Source organism: Nycticebus coucang, chromosome 5 (assembly GCF_027406575.1).
Source record: "Nycticebus coucang isolate mNycCou1 chromosome 5, mNycCou1.pri, whole genome shotgun sequence".
NCBI lineage: Eukaryota > Metazoa > Chordata > Mammalia > Primates > Lorisidae > Nycticebus > Nycticebus coucang.
Window position 1 is genome coordinate 4190796 of NC_069784.1, and position 22293 is coordinate 4213088.

Below are 22293 nucleotides of genomic sequence, written 5' to 3' on the forward strand. Positions count from 1 at the left end.
AAATGTCTACATACAATAACTAAGAAAATGCCATGAAGGCTACGTTGAACAGTTTGATGAGAATATTTCAGATTGTATATGAAACCAGCACATTGTACCCCTTGATTGTACTAATGTACACAGCTATGATTTAACAATAAAAAAAAAAATAAAATGAAACATCAAATGAGTGATCATGCTACCTGGTGTAATATGGTATCAAGAAAAGAGACACTTGAAAAGGGCAGAGCAGACAGTCTTACATGACCTGTGCCACCCTTTCCCCCTCACGTGTCCCTGCCTCACCAGCAGGTAGAGTGAAGACAGAATCTGTGTGCCTGGAGAAGGGTAGGTGAAGTGATTTTGGGACTTCGAATTGAAACTCAGGACCACCCTCACACAGAAGAACACAGCACAGGGCCAAATTCTGCCCATGCCCATGGGGGGAGCATTTAGACCAATCCGACCATCAGGAAATCCTCTGTCCCAACCCACATTCAAGCTAGCCCCACCACCACCAAGATTTGGAATCAACCGGAGTCTCCATCAGCAGTTGAATAGATAATATATACATGGTGGGATATTATATAGCCACAAAAAAGAATGGAATCCTGTCACTTGATACCGTATGGATGGAAGTGAAGATTATGTGAAATAAGCCAGGATCTGAAAGACAAATCTGGCACCTCCAGACATCACATACTCATCCAAAATGAGAGAAAAAGAGAAAGGACGCACAACTGGGAAAATTTTCCTTTACTTCCCTCCCTCTTAAACCAGGGAAGGGACTGTTTCTCCCCCAGCTGATTTCTCTTCCTGTTCCAGTGGCCAGGTATGAGCCACAAATCCTTGTCCTGACTGCAAAGGAAGTTTGGATAGGGACCATCTGGCATCCCCAGTCTCAGGCGCAGGCAGGGGCTGCAGTGGGGAGGAGGGAGAGGGACGTGGTGGTTGTGCGTAGAGCAGCCATGCCCACCTTGGCAGGTTATTTTCAAAGGCCCAAGTCTTGTGAAGTTCAGATTCTCTGACATCTTAGCCACAGGGTTGTTCCTATACCATACGTTAGTCAGGATATAAATCATCTAAAACTAAATCCATGTACAAGTACGGTGGGTCCTCTGAAGACTGAAAAATCCAAAATGATAGTAATAATACAAATTAAAGGGCGGCGCCTGTAGCTCAGTCGGTGAGGCGCCGGCCCCATATACCGAGGGTGGTGGGTTCAAACCTGGCCCCGGCTGAACTGCAACCAAAAAATAGCCGGGCGTTGTTGTGGTGGGCGCCTGTAGTCCCAGCTACTCGGGAGGCTGAGGCAAGAGAATCGCTTAAACCCAGGAGTTGGAGGTTGCTGTGAGCTGTGTGAGGCCACAGCACTCTACCGAGGGCCATAAAGTGAAACTCTGTCTCTACAAAAAAAAAATAATAATAATACAAATTAAAAATAATACAATATGATGTAGAATTCTCATAGTGTTAGGCATTCAAGGTAATCAGAAGGTGATTTACAGAGTACAGGAGTCTGTGCGTAGGTTACATGTAATTACTATGCCATTTTCTATCAGGAACTTGAACATTGCAAGACTTTGATATTCATGAGGGTCCCAGAACCAATTCCCTGCAGTTACCCCGTGATGACTATACATGCATATTAATATTCATAAAGGCCAATATAGCAAGTGATACATTTTTATGAAACCGTGAAATATAGCCGGGAATCAATGACCCTGGCACCCTCGCTGCGTGTGTGCTTACCTACACATGCGTGCACCCTCGCTGCGTGTGTGCTTACCTACACATGCGTGCACCCTCGCTGCGTGTGCTTACCTACACATGCGTGCATCCTCGCTGAGTGTGCTTACCTACACATGCGTGCACCCTCGCTGCGTGTGCTTACCTACACATGCGTGCATCCTCGCTGAGTGTGCTTACCTACACATGCGTGCACCCTCGCTGCGTGTGTGCTTACCTACACATGCGTGCATCCTCGCTGAGTGTGCTTACCTACACATGCGTGCACCCTCGCTGCGTGTGCTTACCTACACATGCGTGCATCCTCGCTGAGTGTGCTTACCTACACATGCGTGCACCCTCGCTGCGTGTGTGCTTACCTACACATGCATGCACCCTCGCTGCGTGTGTGCTTACCTACACATGCGTGCACCCTCGCTGAGTGTGCTTACCTACACATGCGTGCATCCTCGCTGAGTGTGCTTACCTACACATGCGTGCATCCTCGCTGCGTGTGTGCTTACCTACACATGCGTGCACCCTCGCTGCGTGTGCTTACCTACACATGCGTGCATCCTCGCTGAGTGTGCTTACCTACACATGCGTGCACCCTCGCTGCGTGTGTGCTTACCTACACATGCGTGCACCCTCGCTGCGTGTGTGCTTACCTACACATGCGTGCACCCTCGCTGCGTGTGTGCTTACCTACACATGTGTGCACCCTCGCTGCGTGTGCTTACCTACACATGCGTGCATCCTCGCTGAGTGTGCTTACCTACACATGTGTGCACCCCCGCCGCGTGTGTGCTTACCTACACATGCGTGCACCCTCGCCGCGTGTGTGCTTACCTACACATGCGTGCATCCTCGCTGCGTGTGCTTACCTACACATGCGTGCACCCTCGCTGCGTGTGTGCTTACCTACACATGCGTGCACCCTCGCTGCGTGTGTGCTTACCTACACATGCGTGCACCCTCGCTGCGTGTGTGCTTACCTACACATGCGTGCACCCTCGCTGCGCGTGTGCTTACCTACACATGCGTGCACCCTCGCTGCGCGTGTGCTTACCTACACATGCGTGCACCCTCGCTGCGCGTGTGCTTACCTACACATGCGTGCACCCTCGCTGAGTGTGCTTACCTACACATGCGTGCATCCTCGCTGCGTGTGCTTACCTACACATGCGTGCATCCTCGCTGAGTGTGCTTACCTACACATGCGTGCACCCTCGCTGCGTGTGCTTACCTACACATGCGTGCACCCTCGCTGAGTGTGCTTACCTACACATGCGTGCACCCTCGCTGCGTGTGTGCTTACCTACACATGCGTGCACCCTCGCTGCGTGTGCTTACCTACACATGCGTGCACCCTCGCTGCGTGTGTGCTTACCTACACATGCGTGCACCCTCGCTGTGTGTGTGCTTACCTACACATGCTTGCATGTGTGCGCGTTAAGGCAACTTTCAGAAAAGGAAATCTGTATGACTGCTGTTCCCTGCCCACTAATATGCAGAAGTTTTAAAATGGCTTAACTCTGCTAAATATTTTCAGCAGCATTCAGAATCACCATGAGCGTATAATGGTGAAGGCTGCATTGTGTTCTAGTACAAATGGGCATATTTGTATCTAGCTGTTCCTTGTCACCTTTTCATCGGACACTGCTGTATGCCAGGGCTCCATTCCTGCAGTGAAGCTCTCACCAAGACAACAGTCACAGTTCCTGCTTATGTGGCCCCTTGTCCCCTACAAAGAGCTCAAAAGGCCCTATAAGCATGATTATAGATTTGCTATATACAATTGTTATTCTTAAGGTGCAATTTTACAATTTAATCCTTCATATTATTAAACAATAAATATACCTTAGTAGAAGTATTGCTGAAGGGGTTACTTGTGAGTTTATGTCTTGATACAGAATCCTTTTTTTCATGTTGTGCCTTAGCCTGGAGATAAGTAATTATAGGGGAAAAATAACTTTTCCAATAAGACATTACAAAATTAACCTAAACTTTTGAATGTTGAATATTTGAAAGGGAAAACAATTCTGAAGAAAATATTTAAAGTATCATGGCAGCTTGATGCAAATTATATATTTGAAGTGTATGTTCTAATAATTTGAATGCTTCAAGGAGGAATATTTTAATGGATAAACATTAACAAAATGATCTAAACATTTTAATGTTCCTAATATTCTTTGACAAAATAATAGTTGCTTAATTTGATTACATATCCTTTTGGAAGTTTCCAAAAGTCAGTTAGGCTGTTTTTGTTGTTGTTCTTAGCAGGAAGTTGAATTAAAATGATGATGAAAACATAATAATCATAGCTATGGTGTTGGCTTAAAATATAGTATTACTAAAGGAAAAATGTTTTAAATTTAAACATTTGATCGTGAAAGTTATGTTTTATTTACCATTGGCCTCTAGGTATTTAATGCCTTCTACTTTGTACCAGTAATAAGTTAGATTTCTTTGTAATGAAATGTGCCAGTAGCTTGCATTTTTAACAAATGTCAATTCCTGAGTCTTGCAGTCATTAGTACCTGTGCTGTCAAGAACAATTTATTTTAAATATTTAAATATTTACTTTCTTTTTATCAGATTCAGAGAATCTAAAGCCACATAAAGATTCAGAGAATCTGTTTACCTCTAAAGCCACGTAAAGTTGGCAGGACTGTTGTTTCCCCATAAACTCCCAGGGCAGTAACTTGGACTTGCTGACTCTCAGGATTCTGCAAGTAAAAATAAAATATTTGAATATGAAGTTGGTTGAAAAAGATAAATTGTTAACAAGGAAAGAATGTGATAATGTGATACATCCTAAAATGCAAATGTCCATGAAATACAGACTATGCAAAGTGAAAAAAATTATTTTTCTAAGTTTCAATAAGCAAGAGACATCAGACAGCAACTCCCGGGAGAACTTTTCCTGTCCCTGTGCCATGAATAGTCAGTGATTGGAGAGGGTGTTTGAGCACATTTGAAAAACAAGTTAAAAGCTGGAGTGCATAAGCCCGTGCCAAAAAATTTGCAGAATCCTGAGAGTCAGCAAGCCCAGGTCACTGCACTGGGAGATTATGGGGAAACAACAGCCCTGCCAACTTAATAGGGCTTTGGAGGTAATTGTACATTTAATAGATAAAACCTCTGAATCTGATAAAAAGAAAATCATAGATGGTGTAATTTGATCAAGTGACAGATGTACCAAGGTATTGCATTATTTTATTCTAACTGGAATTTTTTCCAGCTATCCTGTAGAGTGACAGCAGGATAGGCAGGACGTAATTTTAATAAATACAACAAGATGACAGCATTGAGAGCAGATGCCCCTGGATTCCAATAACATGCAAACCAAGAAATGAGGCTTTCAAACAGTATGTGAATAGTTATCTAGTGATCATTTGCTAAAAACAAATATTCTCAGTACTTTATCTGTCATATCTGTGTTCAAGAATCTGAAAACGTAAATATTCTTAAACTTGAAGAACTCATGTAGACAAGGGTTGGGAGACTGTGGCTTTTCCAAATCCAGCAGGTAAATACAGCTGTATTGGAACAGAGCCACGTCTGTTTGTTAACATGTCACCCATGACTGCTTTGCGTTGCGTTGGCCGACTCGGGTGGTTGAGACAGAGACCATATGGACCGGACAGCCGGAAAGATTTCTTATCTGGTTCATTACAGAAAAAGTTGGCTGACTCTTGACATACAATGTAATGAAATATCGAGCACATATTTCTCATAAAATCATTCATATTCAAATGATAATCAAGCAAAACAAAACAGACCAGATTCAGGTGTCTGTCCGTCCCAGAAGAGGAGATGGAGCCCCACGTCAGAGCTGTCACTGCTTTTCCAAGCGATACTGAGTAAGTCTTCCTTTCTCCTTTGGTAAGAATTGAAGTTGTGCTGAGTTTGGGGGATACAGGGTGCAAATGGCAAAACCACGTGACCTTGAAGAAGGGTGTGACAGCTGAGCCTAAAAACTATGTCCAACCAGTCATAAACACAGGGACAGCCTGACGCAAACCCTGGGAGCCCGGGGACAGAGCCTGACAGATCAGAATTTCAAGCAGATAGATAAGGTGAATGTCCTTAAATTTAAATAGTCAAAATAGCCTATTCATTTTTATTTTTTATATTTCAAATAAATGTTGTTTTTTTAAATTTAGGGCATGATCTTGGCAGGCTTTTTATTTAGTTATTATTATTTTTATTATTATTTATTTCATATTAATATAAGGGTACAAACAATCAGTTTACATTGTTTGCATTTGTTAGGTAAAGTCCAAATTGTAGTGGAGCCCTTCCCCCAGGAGCTGTGCCATATTCCCTACACGGCACCTGATAGGTGAGAGCACCCCAAGCCTCCTGGCTTTCCCTCTCCCCCAACCAAGCCCCCTGGCTTTCCCTCTCCCCACACTTGAATTTAATTGTTTTCTGGTGTGGGTGTGTAGTTCTTGGTGATACTTCACTTAGGAGGATGTTCTCCAAATCCATCTACCCTGTTTCCCTGAAACTAAGACATCCTCCGAAAATAAGACCTACTTACAGGAAAGATGAGATGTCCCCTGAAAATAAGACCTAGTGCATCTTTGGGAGCACACCTTAAAATAAGACACTGTCTTATTTTCGGAGAAACAGGGTAGGTAAGTACAAAAGATGTAAAGTCTCCATCTTTCTTTATGGCTGAAGAATATTCCATGGTGTGCTTATACTATAGTTTATTTATCTGTTTGTGAGTTGATGGGTACTTGGGTTGTTTGCATATCATGGAGATTGTGAATTGAGCTGCAATAAACATTCTATCATAAAATGTTTTCTTTCTTCTGAGTAGATACCTAGTAATTGGATGGTAGGATAAAGTGGAGGGCCTACTTTCAGCTCTTTGAGAAGTCTCAATACTTCTTTCTGAAGAGACTGGTTTATAATCCCACCAGTAGTGTCTAGCAGCCTGTTTAAATACACATAGGCGTGTGTTTTCATGGACTGAGAGGAACAAGAACTTAATTTCATCCTCTACAAAAATAAGCTTGTGTGGGAAAATTGGCAAAGTGAGGTCCTAGTCTAAGAAGTGTCCTTTAGGGAAAAAAATTAAAATGTTCCTTGGTTACGTAAGCAGGAAATTGTCTAAACTATTTCCATCTGTTAGAAAATCACAGTGTACATTAGTATATTTTATCTGAGAAGTCCTGCCAATAAGAAATCTAACATTTTTGTCAATAAGCTTTGCCAAAATGTGCTGGCCATCTGAAATTTTTTTAAAATCATGCAACACCTGTCTATAAATCCTTAGGAAAATTTTAGGAAAAACACTGATTAGACAATCTCAAACATTTTTCAAACTCTGAAAGCGATCCCTAAGTATGTTAGTAGCTAAGTCAAGAGAACATTCACCATGTGTCAGGCACTAATTTATGTTGTATACCTATATTAATTTTTTTTTTTTGAGACAGAGTCTTACTTTCCTATCCCTGGTAGAGTGCCTGGTGTCATAGTTCACAGCAGCCTGGAACTCTTGGGATCAAGCAATCCTCTTGCCTCAGCCTCCGGAGTAGCTGGGATTACAGGGGTCCACCACAATGCCCAGCTATTTTTTTAGAGACTGAATTGAGCTGCAATAAACACTGCAGGCTAGCCTGGTGGTATAAGCCACATGGGAGGCCCTCTAGTAGCGTAGGAGATGATGGATATGGTAAGATGTTCACGGGTCTAGCTCTTGCTCAGGCTGGTCTCCAACTCGTAAGCTTAAGTGATCCACCCACCTTGAACTCCAAAGTGCTGGGATTACTGCAGTGAACCACCATGCCCAGCCTATATTCATTATTTTAATATTATCAGCCTTATATTACAGATGAGAAAACTGAGGTGCAAAGATGTTATTCACCTTGTTCAAAGTCAAACAGCTAGTGAGTGCTGGAACCAGGATTCAGACCCAGGTAGTCTAAATCCAGAGTTCATGGCCTCAATGACTATCCATATATAGTTAGTATATCCATATATAGTTGTTAGTATATTTCAGATATCCAGAAAAGTGAAACACTTTATAAACATTTCATCTAATATTTCTCTTATTATTTGAATTTTTATTTTGGACTAATATGAGGATGTATACGATTAGGTTACATTGTTTACATTTGCAAAGTCCCAGTCGTCGTCGTGACCTTCATCCTGAACATGGGCCATTTGCCCGTCCATACATTGTCCCCACTGGGTGGGAACTTACTGAACCCGCTCACCCCTTCCTGAACTGAAATGACTTTTTCTCTCATGTGTGCACCTTGTATTATTTGAATTTTTTAAATACCTATTGTTGGAAATGTCAGGAAGCTAATACAAGATTTAGATATCCAGGGACTGGCGAACTTATCTGCCTTCAACCAACATGCATATTCCACAGTGAGCGAGCTAATGTATGTTCCTTACAGTGCTTATTAAAACAGACCCATCAGGATATCTTCTCGACAACTGTTAATTAATTGTAGCTGCCTCCTTGGCAACTGTTAATTAATTGCAGATGCCTGATAGAAACTGAGTGGTTTGTTTCTTTGTAGGTATTCTAGAACTCAGACTTTCTACTGGTAAAGAATCATTCATTCCTGCCTGTGTGAATGTCTTCATTTAACAAACACTGGCTGAGAAACTATTCTATAAATAAAACTGGCAAGTAAATTGCTCTCAGGGAGTTTAAATCTAGCAGAGGGAGAAAAACAATTAGCAAACAAACAAATAAAAAATAGGACATGTTCAGTGTGTTAAGAAACAGGGGCGGGGCCTGTGGCTCAGTGAGGAGGGCGCAGGTCCCATATACTGAGGGTGGTGGGTTCAAACCCAGCCCCGGCCAAACTGCAACAAGAAAATAGCCTGTCGTTGTGGTGGGCACCTGTAGTCCTAGCTACTTGGGAGGCTGAGGCAAGAGAATCGTCTAAGCCCAGGAGTTGGAGGTTGCTGTGAGCTGTGATGCCACAGTACTCTACCGAGGGTGATAAAATGGGACTCTGTCTCTAAAAAAAAAAAAAAGAAAGTAAATCAGGGTAACATAAAAGGTGAAGGGGCCAAGGGGGGTGGACGACGGATTCACATATGAGCTGAGATGCAGAGAAGGAGCTGGCTCTCAGAATATTTCTCAGGAAAAACATTGCAGGTGGGAAAAACAGCAACAATTAAAGTAACAATCATAGAAAATATAGATATTTTGACATTTTTTACATATATGACTATAGATTGGTTTGATATTGGATTCATATAACCAATTTTATTAGAACTTGCTCCTTAAAATAACTGAGTTAATGTACAAAATAATCAACAAGATAGGAATGTTCAGAGACGAAGATAAAATCGTCTGCCATACTGATGGAGCATGAATGTGTCCCAAACTGTGACCAAGTCCTAATATTTGCTCCCTGACCTATGATAGTAATCATGTTTCCAAGACTAGCCTTTTATATGGGGAAGTCACACCAATAGGCTTCTGGTTGGGGTCAGTGAAGCCCCAGACCCACATGTGCTTACTTTACCAAAGATGGGGTGGGGACAGAGAGGGCCACGTGTGCTTACTTTACCAAAGATGGGGTGGGGACAGAGAGGGCCACGTGTGCTTACTTTACCAAAGATGGGGTGGGGACAGAGAGGGCCACGTGTGCTTACTTTACCAAAGATGGGGTGGGGACAGAGAGGGCCACGTGTGCTTACTTTACCAAAGATGGGGTGGGGACAGAGAGGGCCACGTGTGCTTACTCTCCCAGAGATAGAGCAGAGCCAGGGAGATCATCCCTCAAGCAGGAGCATAAGGACAAGCCACATGGGAGACCCTCTAGTAGCACAGGAGATGACAGATGTGGTAAGATGTTTACCTTCCTACCAGTCAGTAAGGGGTGGAGACAGCTTAGCAGTGCCTAGAGACATTCTGGTTGATGCCTGGTGAGCAGAGGCCTTGGGTGCCGCTAAACATTCCACAGTGCAGGAGGACTTCCCCACCTCTCAGTAAGAAACCCTGCCTCCCAGAACTCCCCTTTTCCAGCCAGGAGGGTAGGAAGTAGGATTTCCCACAACAAACTCTAACAGGAATTTTTTTTTTTTTTTTTTGAGACAGAGTCTCAATTTGTTGCCCCCAGTAGAGTGCTGTAGCATCATAGCTCACACCAACCTCAGACTCTTGGGCTTAAGCGATTCTCTTGCCTCAACCTCCTGAGTAGCTGGGACTACAGGCGCCCGCCACAACGCCTAACTATGTTTACAGACGAGGTCTAGCTCTGGCTCAGGCTGGTCTCAAACCCGTGAGCTCAGGCAATCCACCTACCTTGGCCTCCCAAGTACTGGGATTACAGGCCTGAACCACGGCGTCTGGCTCTAATGGAATTTTAAGAGGTTCTTCACTTTGGACCAAAATCTTTTCTTCCTTTGAGTATACATGTTAATATAAGATTACATATGTTAACATAGTATTATCTTAAGCTGCATTCTCAATAAAATCAGTTGGCTGTATCTCGACTTACATGTACTCTTTCAGTATTTTTATTATTTCTTTTTGCATGTGCTATTATGAGTGAGTCATAAGCAAAGTTTCTCCAAAACTCAGCTTAAATGTCACCTCTTCTTGAAATTATTACTAATTGCTAAACTGTTAGCTGCTCCTCCTTCTGAGCTCCTATGGCAATCTACGCATACTTTTATCCTAGCACTTATCACTCTGTGACGTAATTATTCATTTAAAGGTCATTCCCATTTAGAAAATAAGCCCTTCAGAATAGAAGCTGTGTTGGGTGTTTACACACCCTACAGTGCACACCACAGCCCCCATGTCAAAGAATTAACCAGTTCAGAATGTCAGCGGTGCTGAGGCTGAGAAACCCTGGGTCTCAGAAATCTCTGTAACTCCGTGCCCACACGGCACCTGCCACAAAGAAGCACAAACCATTTAAGTGAATTCATGAATGTCCACAAAGAACCCTAACATCAAAATATTATGAGTCATATTTTATTGCTCTAAGTCTTGCTTGAATCCTCATGAAATTAAGAAGGTATTATGTATGTTCATCTAAAGGGAACATTTTGGGGACAGTTTGACAGAATGATTATAGTTCAGTGAGTCCTAGCATGTGAACAAGGAAAGCAGTAGGCTGTGCTGTGGATGGTCTAAATGCTCGTGGGTAAGTAAAGACGGTCAGTTTTAAGATGTAAAATATAGGAAATAATACCGGGTATACCGTCACAAAACAGAAATAGGAATGTAATGATTTTTTAAAGGTATAAAATCTAAGAAAGCACATCAGAAGGACAATTTAAAACATGAAGACTATGATGATAGGATGAAACTATCGAGATCGTGATAAAAAATGGAAGGAATAGAATCATACAAATAAAATGAGATAAAATTAAAATAGAAGAAATGGTATTTTAAGTAAAATAGCTTAAATAAGCTTCAGGAAATATGTCAGAAACCTCGTGAGAAAGCCCCATAGCCCCCACACAGCAAAGTATAGTTTCTAGGTAGAAAGTTATCAATCAAAGGTTTTAAAAGCAGCAGCCTAAAACTAGAATGAGAAAAGAAAAAGCCTTAGAGATGGCTAGAAGTGACTTTCTGCCGACCAAAGGAATCAATCAAACTTAAACGATACTAATAGAAATTGAAGATCGACAGTGATGGTTTCCTTATACCTCGTCTTGGTCTGACAACATCTGGAGGGAGTGTTCAGTTCCAAGTGCCACTTGGCCTTCAGGATAGTATTGTTAGGGGCTCTGCAGTTCACATGGTCTGTATGTAACTAAATTCTGCAGTTGTAATGCAAAAATAACCATATATATGTTAACAACGGGGTATGACTGAGTTCCGATAAAGATTTATTTACAAAAGTAGGAGTGTCAGATGCAGACCTGCCCAGTTTGGGAAAATAAACATTGACAAATTTGAGTAGGTCTGAACTGGAAAATCAGCATGCTTAAGGGCCTGGAAACTCTTCAGACCCTTAACTGCTACTTAGCCTGGAACAAATCCTATAAACCAAGTGTATTAGGAAAGCCTTCAAACTTAGAAAACTGGTCTTCTCAAAATCACCACGCATCTCCACATTGTTAAAACAAGCGGTCAGTCAGGGGTCAGGCCTGCCTGCAGGTGGTGTCACAGTTGGTGCTGGCATCTGCCTTGAGATGTTTCCCTACCTGGCTTCCAGGGCTTCGCACTCTCCTGATTTTTCCCTGAGGGCCCTCGTCACGTGTCAGTCTTTGCTGTGCGTCCCGCGTCCTCTTCCCAGTTCTCATCTGTACTCACTCCCTGGGCGACTTCATAGTCTCAGGACTTCACGCACGTGCCCACTCGATGTTCCCAGGCTGCAATAATCTCTCTCTCCCGGACTTCTCCCTGACGCCACTCTTGTTTATACACTGCCCGACTGACGTCTCTAGTTGGATCCACAATTGAAATTTCTGACCTAACACTTCTAAAACTGAACTTCTGATTTACCCAAAACCTTGTTTCATCTCATCTTCCCCATCAGTCAATTTCATCTTTCTAACTGTTCAGACCAAAACGCACTTCAAGTCACACTTGATTCTTCTCTTTCTTACGCCGCACAGCCAATCTATCAACCAGACACTTGGCTCTAATCTTCACTATGTCCAGAACCCAACCACTTCTCACCACCTTCGCAGCCACGACCGGGGCCTGGGCCAGCATTGCCTCTCCGATGGCTTAGCGCACTGTCCTCTTTGGTCTCTTGCTGACCCTGCTGTCCCCTGAGTCTATCTACAAGCCTGTGACCCTAGATGCCCTTTTAAGAGACGTCACTGCAGAAACATCTTTTATCAAAACCCTTCTGTGACCCTCCATCTTTCTCAGAATGAAAGCCACAGTCTCTGCGTTGGGCATGAGACTCCGTATTACGCATCTTGCTGTGACCTTCTCCCCTCACTCATCCAACCCTCTCTCTGCTGCAGCCTGGTCTCCTAGGACGTCTTCAAGCAGGCAGCGTGTCCCTGCATGAGAATCTTTGCAATGCTGTGCTCCCTCATCTCCATTAGCCGTGGCTCCAGTTTCTCATTCAGGCCTTCCATGCGTGATCACTGTATTAGAAATGAAATCCCTGTATGAATTCTCCCTATCTGCCTCCTCCACTTACGTTTTCTCCATAGCATTTCAACCTTCTAATACATTATTGTATTTTACTTAATTATTTTGTTTACTGTCATTCTGTCCACACTGGATATAAGGCCCTGTGGGGGATGGAATTCTTACCTTTGTTCATTAATGTACTCCAGGTCAGCACATAATAGTCTCATAATAATCTCTCAATGATAGTTGCTAAGTAAAGTAGGGGCGCACACATTTTTCCCACTTCTAAGTGCTTGACAGTGTCTAGACTGTAGCAGTTTTTCATCTGAAGTCACAAAAGCCCTATAAGATGATTTCTATATCCATTTTAAAATTTCTAAGAATTGCATTAGTGACACTTCATTTCTATATAGGCAGAACTTACGGATGGCATTCTGTTTAGTGTGGAGACAAAAACATGTTTCAGAGAAAAGATGTTTCTTACCTTTGTTATGTTGTATGTTTACTTAAGTGCTTTGAAAAATGCTCACTGTATATGGAGTGTGCTTGGATTCCCCTAACCTTTGACACCGACTCTTGCCCAAGGTTTGGCAACTATTCGAGCTGTAGCAGCATTTAAGTCAACTTGCTTAGGAAACTTGAGTACCACTGTTTGGCTCTGACAGAAGTTTCTTCAGTGGAGACAATGTGGACAAGGCTGGTGATAAGATTGAGCTGTACTGTGGAGTTTCAGAATGTTGCTAAGAACGGGTCCTCCCGTCGGTTTCCAAACCAATGGTGGCTCTAAAAATAACAATGGGAAAAATATATATCTTGATGGGAGGCCCCACCCTACCCGTTCGGTTGGTGTTGACTTAACAGGCTTCTCAGGCGTTTGTGGAGCACGCAGCCTTGGACTCCAACCATCCACTGGCTTTTGGGAATAGATGTCATAGATCAAGACAAGCTAAAATGAAAGGTTTTCCAATGGTAGTCTATATACATTTCTGTGTTTTCTCAATTCGCTGCCTCACAGTAATATTCTTCTCTATCTGTTACAGGTCAATGCACAAACTGGGCCAGTTGGAAAGACTCGACCTCGGCAATAATGAATTCAGTGAGCTGGTGAGCAAATGCTTTCTCTAAACCTGATGAATGCACTCCAAGAGATTATTTCTTTTGCTCTAACTTCACACTGATAATGTTACTCACTTTTAATCAAGCTTCTGACCATTATTAGTCATAGGTTTGGAACTACCTGTTGTTTCTCTGACAGTAAAAAATTTTAATCAGAAAATAAGAGACCTTACCCTTTAGAGATCTCTGAAAACAATGTTTTATAGTGGAGAGAGGATCAGATTCCATTGACTTCTAGGAGGTTCTCATCAGATGACTTATTTTCATATGACCTAGCAAAAGGAGGGGACTGGAAGCTTAAAAAACTCAACATGTGGAAATCAAATGAAAACGAAGTTTATTTGCTTGAGAAGTACTAATATTCTAAAAATGATTCTAAGTAGAAATTTCTACTTACGGATGCCTTTGTAATTAAAAACAATTGTTAACAAAGAGGATTATCTTCTAACAACAACAGCCACCAGAAGTTAATAGGCAAAGTTCTAGGAACTTAATAGATTCTTAAAGTTCTTTTTAAATTTTTTAATAATTGTTTTGCTCAATATAGAATTAATAAATGCTCATTGAGAAAATTTAAAAAGATAAAAAGAAATATAAAAATGATAGAAAAGTCATTTATGATCCCATTGATATAATTTCTCATATTAAGAAATGATCATTAATGTTTTCTGGTATCTCCTCATCTTATTCCTGTTTTCTTTTTATTAGGTCAAATGAGTGTGATTTGGGGTCAGGTCAGAGCTAGAACATTGTTAGGCTGATGGGTGAAACTGGGCAACAACAACCCATAAGGAGCCTCTGTGTACTCGGGGGGAACAGCCTTCCATGTTCTCACAGAACTTAGATGAGTAACTAAGTTATTCTAAGAATAACAGAATAACTGGGAGCTTCCCAACTGTTGTGGGACAGTCGGGGAGGCCGAAACAGATTCCTCGCACATCGTGGGGCCCAAAACCCTTTATGGTAGGTGCATTTTCACGTATGCATAGATCTGTCCAGTGAATCAGGACCCCGTGAGTCCCCAGCTGGTGGGGGAAACAGTGGAGCCCAAAAGCAAATCACCATGTGTGTGAAGCTTTCAGGAAAATGGAACAGATTGAACAGCAGAGCGTGGAGGCTGCAGGGAGCAGTGGATTGACTCAGAAGCACAGGGAGGCCCTGGCAAACAGCCCCCTGTCTAGACCCCACTTGCCATGAGCCTCCCTCACTGCCTCTCTCCTCTTCTCCCTGCTCAGAAAATGAGAGGGCTGTTCTAGAGGGGAACATGTCACTCAGAGCCCCAGCAGCTCTGCTATGGGGACTTTGGTCAGAAGAGTCAGTCCTAAGAAGCAAAATAAGTTTTCCTGCAAGTCCAGCTGGGGGAGGCTGACAGGGTGAGAGTGGGAAGTCTGTGCATGGTGTAGAGTTCAGGAATTCACAGGACGTGGGCAGGAGCACAGCGGCAGGCCCCAAACATAGAGTGACAGGCGCCACACAGGGGGAAGGCAGCCATCACAGCGATTATTGCAGCAGAGGCTCCTATCAGTGGAGATCCCCACCTCCCCACTCACATGCCCCTTGAAAGAATAGTGAGAGATAAGGATCCCGGGAAGGGCCCAATTTCCTGGTCCCGTTTTATTCAAGCAGAGGGAGGGTAGGTCAAAGAAATGACATTTGAAATGTTACTGGAGGTAAGACACGGTGCATAGTGGTTAGATGAGTGTGTAGATTTGAAATGTTACTGGAGGTAAGACACGGTGCATAGTGGTTAGATGAGTGTGTAGATTTGAAATGTTACTGGAGGTAAGGCACGGTGCATAGTGGTTAGATGTGAGTGTAGATTTGAAATGTTACTGGAGGTAAGGCACGGTGCATAGTGGTTAGATGTGAGTGTAGATTTGAAATGTTACTGGAGGTAAGGCACGGTGCATAGTGGTTAGATGTGTGTGTAGATTTGAAATGTTACTGGAGGTAAGGCACGGTGCATAGTGGTTAGATGTGTGTGTGGATTTGAAATGTTACTGGAGGTAAGGCACGGTGCATAGTGGTTAGATGAGTGTGTAGATTTGAAATGTTACTGGAGGTAAGGCACGGTGCATAGTGGTTAGATGTGAGTGTAGATTTGAAATGTTACTGGAGGTAAGGCACGGTGCATAGTGGTTAGATGTGTGTGTAGATTTGAAATGTTACTGGAGGTAAGGCACGGTGCATAGTGGTTAGATGTGTGTGTAGATTTGAAATGTTACTGGAGGTAAGGCACGGTGCATAGTGGTTAGATGTGTGTGTGGATTTGAAATGTTACTGGAGGTAAGGCACGGTGCATAGTGGTTAGATGAGTGTGTAGATTTGAAATGTTACTGGAGGTAAGGCACGGTGCATAGTGGTTAGATGTGAGTGTAGATTTGAAATGCTACTGGAGGTAAGACAGTGCATAGTGGTTAGATGTGTGTGTAGATTTGAAATGTTACTGGAGGTAAGACACGGTGCATAGTGGTTAGATGTGAGTGTAGATTTGAAATGTTACTGGAGGTAAGACAGTGCATAGTGGTTAGATGTGTGTGTAGATTTGAAATGTTACTGGAGGTAAGACACGGTGCATAGTGGTTAGATGTGAGTGTAGATTTGAAATGTTACTGGAGGTAAGGCACGGTGTATAGTGGTTAGATGTGAGTGTAGATTTGAAATGTTACTGGAGGTAAGACAGTGCATAGTGGTTAGATGTGTGTGTAGATTTGAAATGTTACTGGAGGTAAGACACGGTGCATAGTGGTTAGATGTGAGTGTAGATTTGAAATGTTACTGGAGGTAAGACAGTGCATAGTGGTTAGATGTGTGTGTAGATTTGAAATGTTACTGGAGGTAAGACACGGTGCATAGTGGTTAGATGTGAGTGTAGATTTGAAATGTTACTGGAGGTAAGACACGGTGCATAGTGGTTAGATGTGTGTGTAGATTTGAAATGTTACTGGAGGTAAGACACGGTGCATAGTGGTTAGATGTGAGTGTAGATTTGAAATGTTACTGGAGGTAAGGCACGGTGTATAGTGGTTAGATGTGAGTGTAGATTTGAAATGTTACTGGAGGTAAGACACGGTGCATAGTGGTTAGATGTGTGTGTAGATTTGAAATGTTACTGGAGGTAAGGCACGGTGCATAGTGGTTAGATGTGAGTGTAGATTTGAAATGCTACTGGAGGTAAGACAGTGCATAGTGGTTAGATGTGTGTGTAGATTTGAAATGTTACTGGAGGTAAGACACGGTGCATAGTGGTTAGATGTGAGTGTAGATTTGAAATGTTACTGGAGGTAAGACAGTGCATAGTGGTTAGATGTGTGTGTAGATTTGAAATGTTACTGGAGGTAAGACACGGTGCATAGTGGTTAGATGTGAGTGTAGATTTGAAATGTTACTGGAGGTAAGGCACGGTGTATAGTGGTTAGATGTGAGTGTAGATTTGAAATGTTACTGGAGGTAAGACAGTGCATAGTGGTTAGATGTGTGTGTAGATTTGAAATGTTACTGGAGGTAAGACACGGTGCATAGTGGTTAGATGTGAGTGTAGATTTGAAATGTTACTGGAGGTAAGACAGTGCATAGTGGTTAGATGTGTGTGTAGATTTGAAATGTTACTGGAGGTAAGACACGGTGCATAGTGGTTAGATGTGAGTGTAGATTTGAAATGTTACTGGAGGTAAGACAGTGCATAGTGGTTAGATGTGTGTGTAGATTTGAAATGTTACTGGAGGTAAGACACGGTGCATAGTGGTTAGATGTGAGTGTAGATTTGAAATGTTACTGGAGGTAAGGCACGGTGTATAGTGGTTAGATGTGAGTGTAGATTTGAAATGTTACTGGAGGTAAGACAGTGCATAGTGGTTAGATGTGTGTGTAGATTTGAAATGTTACTGGAGGTAAGACACGGTGCATAGTGGTTAGATGTGAGTGTAGATTTGAAATGTTACTGGAGGTAAGACAGTGCATAGTGGTTAGATGTGTGTGTAGATTTGAAATGTTACTGGAGGTAAGACACGGTGCATAGTGGTTAGATGTGAGTGTAGATTTGAAATGTTACTGGAGGTAAGGCACGGTGCATAGTGGTTAGATGTGAGTGTAGATTTGAAATGTTACTGGAGGTAAGACAGTGCATAGTGGTTAGATGTGTGTGTAGATTTGAAATGTTACTGGAGGTAAGACACGGTGCATAGTGGTTAGATGTGAGTGTAGATTTGAAATGTTACTGGAGGTAAGACAGTGCATAGTGGTTAGATGTGTGTGTAGATTTGAAATGTTACTGGAGGTAAGACACGGTGCATAGTGGTTAGATGTGAGTGTAGATTTGAAATGTTACTGGAGGTAAGACAGTGCATAGTGGTTAGATGTGTGTGTAGATTTGAAATGTTACTGGAGGTAAGACACGGTGCATAGTGGTTAGATGTGAGTGTAGATTTGAAATGTTACTGGAGGTAAGGCACGGTGTATAGTGGTTAGATGTGAGTGTAGATTTGAAATGTTACTGGAGGTAAGACAGTGCATAGTGGTTAGATGTGTGTGTAGATTTGAAATGTTACTGGAGGTAAGACACGGTGCATAGTGGTTAGATGTGAGTGTAGATTTGAAATGTTACTGGAGGTAAGACAGTGCATAGTGGTTAGATGTGTGTGTAGATTTGAAATGTTACTGGAGGTAAGACACGGTGCATAGTGGTTAGATGTGAGTGTAGATTTGAAATGTTACTGGAGGTAAGGCACGGTGCATAGTGGTTAGATGTGTGTGTGGATTTGAAATGTTACTGGAGGTAAGACAGTGCATAGTGGTTAGATGTGTGTGTGGATTTGAAATGTTACTGGAGGTAAGACACGGTGCATAGTGGTTAGATGTGAGTGTAGATTTGAAATGTTACTGGAGGTAAGACAGTGCATAGTGGTTAGATGTGTGTGTAGATTTGAAATGTTACTGGAGGTAAGACACGGTGCATAGTGGTTAGATGTGAGTGTAGATTTGAAATGTTACTGGAGGTAAGGCACGGTGCATAGTGGTTAGATGTGTGTGTAGACTTGAAATGTTACTGGAGGTAAGACACGGTGCATAGTGGTTAGATGTGAGTGTAGATTTGAAATGTTACTGGAGGTAAGGCACGGTGCATAGTGGTTAGATGTGTGTGTAGATTTGAAATGTTACTGGAGGTAAGACACGGTGCATAGTGGTTAGATGTGAGTGTAGATTTGAAATGTTACTGGAGGTAAGGCACGGTGCATAGTGGTTAGATGTGTGTGTGGATTTGAAATGTTACTGGAGGTAAGACAGTGCATAGTGGTTAGATGTGTGTGTGGATTTGAAATGTTACTGGAGGTAAGACACGGTGCATAGTGGTTAGATGTGAGTGTAGATTTGAAATGTTACTGGAGGTAAGACAGTGCATAGTGGTTAGATGTGTGTGTAGATTTGAAATGTTACTGGAGGTAAGACACGGTGCATAGTGGTTAGATGTGAGTGTAGATTTGAAATGTTACTGGAGGTAAGGCACGGTGCATAGTGGTTAGATGTGTGTGTAGACTTGAAATGTTACTGGAGGTAAGACACGGTGCATAGTGGTTAGATGTGAGTGTAGATTTGAAATGTTACTGGAGGTAAGACAGTGCATAGTGGTTAGATGTGTGTGTAGATTTGAAATGTTACTGGAGGTAAGACACGGTGCATAGTGGTTAGATGTGTGTGTAGACTTGAAATGTTACTGGAGGTAAGACACGGTGCATAGTGGTTAGATGTGAGTGTAGATTTGAAATGTTACTGGAGGTAAGACAGTGCATAGTGGTTAGATGTGTGTGTAGATTTGAAATGTTACTGGAGGTAAGGCACGGTGCATAGTGGTTAGATGTGAGTGTAGATTTGAAATGTTACTGGAGGTAAGGCACGGTGCATAGTGGTTAGATGTGAGTGTAGATTTGAAATGTTACTGGAGGTAAGGCACGGTGCATAGTGGTTAGATGTGTGTGTAGATTTGAAATGTTACTGGAGGTAAGGCACGGTGCGTGTTGGTTAGATGTGTGTGTGGATTTGAAATGTTACTGGAGGTAAGACACGGTGTATAGTGGTTAGATGTGAGTGTAGATTTGAAATGTTACTGGAGGTAAGACAGTGCATAGTGGTTAGATGTGTGTGTAGATTTGAAATGTTACTGGAGGTAAGGCACGGTGCATAGTGGTTAGATGTGAGTGTAGATTTGAAATGTTACTGGAGGTAAGTCACGGTGCATAGTGGTTAGATGTGAGTGTAGATTTGAAATGTTACTGGAGGTAAGGCACGGTGTATAGTGGTTAGATGTGAGTGTAGATTTGAAATGTTACTGGAGGTAAGGCACGGTGTATAGTGGTTAGATGTGTGTGTAGATTTGAAATGTTACTGGAGGTAAGGCACGGTGCATAGTGGTTAGATGTGAGTGTAGATTTGAAATGTTACTGGAGGTAAGGCACGGTGCATAGTGGTTAGATGTGTGTGTAGATTTGAAATGTTACTGGAGGTAAGGCACGGTGTATAGTGGTTAGATGTGTGTGTAGACTTGAAATGTTACTGGAGGTAAGGCACGGTGTATAGTGGTTAGATGTGAGTGTAGATTTGAAATGCTACTGGACGTAAGGCACGGTGCATAGTGGTTAGATGTGTGTGTAGATTTGAAATGTTACTGGAGGTAAGGCACGGTGCATAGTGCTTAGATGTGTGTGTAGATTTGAAATGTTACTGTAGGTAAGGCACGGTGCATAGTGGTTAGATGTGTGTGTAGACTTGAAATGTTACTGGAGGTAAGGCACGGTGCGTGTTGGTTAGATGTGTGTGTAGATTTGAAATGTTACTGGAGGTAAGGCACAGTGCATAGTGGTTAGATGTGAGTGTAGATTTGAAATGCTACTGGAGGTAAGACAGTGCATAGTGGTTAGATGTGAGTGTAGATTTGAAATGCTACTGGACGTAAGGCACGGTGCATAGTGGTTAGATGTGTGTGTAGATTTGAAATGTTACTGTAGGTAAGGCACGGTGCATAGTGCTTAGATGTGTGTGTAGATTTGAAATGTTACTGTAGGTAAGGCACGGTGCATAGTGGTTAGATGTGTGTGTAGACTTGAAATGTTACTGGAGGTAAGGCACGGTGTATAGTGGTTAGATGTGTGTGTAGACTTGAAATGCTACTGGACGTAAGACAGTGCATAGTGGTTAGATGTGTGTGTAGACTTGAAATGTTACTGGAGGTAAGGCACGGTGTATAGTGGTTAGATGTGTGTGTAGACTTGAAATGTTACTGGACGTAAGACAGTGCATAGTGGTTAGATGTGTGTGTAGACTTGAAATGCTACTGGAGGTAAGGCACGGTGCATAGTGGTTAGATGTGTGTGTAGATTTGAAATGTTACTGGAGGTAAGGCACGGTGCATAGTGGTTAGATGTGTGTGTAGATTTGAAATGTTACTGGAGGTAAGGCACGGTGCATAGTGGTTAGATGTGAGTGTAGATTTGAAATGCTACTGGAGGTAAGACAGTGCATAGTGGTTAGATGTGTGTGTAGATTTGAAATGTTACTGGAGGTAAGGCACGGTGCATAGTGGTTAGATGTGAGTGTAGATTTGAAATGTTACTGGAGGTAAGACAGTGCATAGTGGTTAGATGTGTGTGTAGATTTGAAATGTTACTGGAGGTAAGGCACGGTGCATAGTGGTTAGATGTGTGTGTAGATTTGAAATGTTACTGGAGGTAAGGCACGGTGCATAGTGGTTAGATGTGTGTGTAGATTTGAAATGTTACTGGAGGTAAGGCACGGTGCATAGTGGTTAGATGTGAGTGTAGATTTGAAATGCTACTGGAGGTAAGACAGTGCATAGTGGTTAGATGTGTGTGTAGATTTGAAATGTTACTGGAGGTAAGGCACGGTGCATAGTGGTTAGATGTGTGTGTAGATTTGAAATGTTACTGGAGGTAAGGCACGGTGCATAGTGGTTAGATGTGTGTGTAGATTTGAAATGTTACTGGAGGTAAGGCACGGTGCATAGTGGTTAGATGTGAGTGTAGATTTGAAATGCTACTGGAGGTAAGACAGTGCATAGTGGTTAGATGTGTGTGTAGATTTGAAATGTTACTGGAGGTAAGGCACGGTGCATAGTGGTTAGATGTGTGTGTAGATTTGAAATGTTACTGGAGGTAAGGCACGGTGCATAGTGGTTAGATGTGTGTGTAGATTTGAAATGTTACTGGAGGTAAGGCACGGTGCATAGTGGTTAGATGTGAGTGTAGATTTGAAATGTTACTGGAGGTAAGGCACGGTGCATAGTGGTTAGATGTGAGTGTAGATTTGAAATGCTACTGGAGGTAAGACAGTGCATAGTGGTTAGATGTGTGTGTAGATTTGAAATGTTACTGGAGGTAAGGCACGGTGCATAGTGGTTAGATGTGTGTGTAGACTTG

General features: G+C 42.5%; 1 protein-coding gene across 11 annotated transcripts in view; it reads left to right on the forward strand.

The window, feature by feature from the left end:
* LRRC7 (leucine rich repeat containing 7) overlaps positions 1-22293 on the forward strand; it is a 626043-nt gene that overhangs the window by 417208 nt on the left and 186542 nt on the right. For all 11 annotated transcript variants that reach the window (XR_008380264.1, XM_053592544.1, XM_053592545.1 and 8 more), the window contains one exon: positions 13792-13855. Coding sequence is in view for 10 of the 11 variants with exons in the window: in XM_053592544.1 (XP_053448519.1) it covers positions 13792-13855 (64 nt within the window). In the remaining variant the exon portion in view is untranslated. The remainder of the gene's footprint in view (positions 1-13791; positions 13856-22293) is intronic.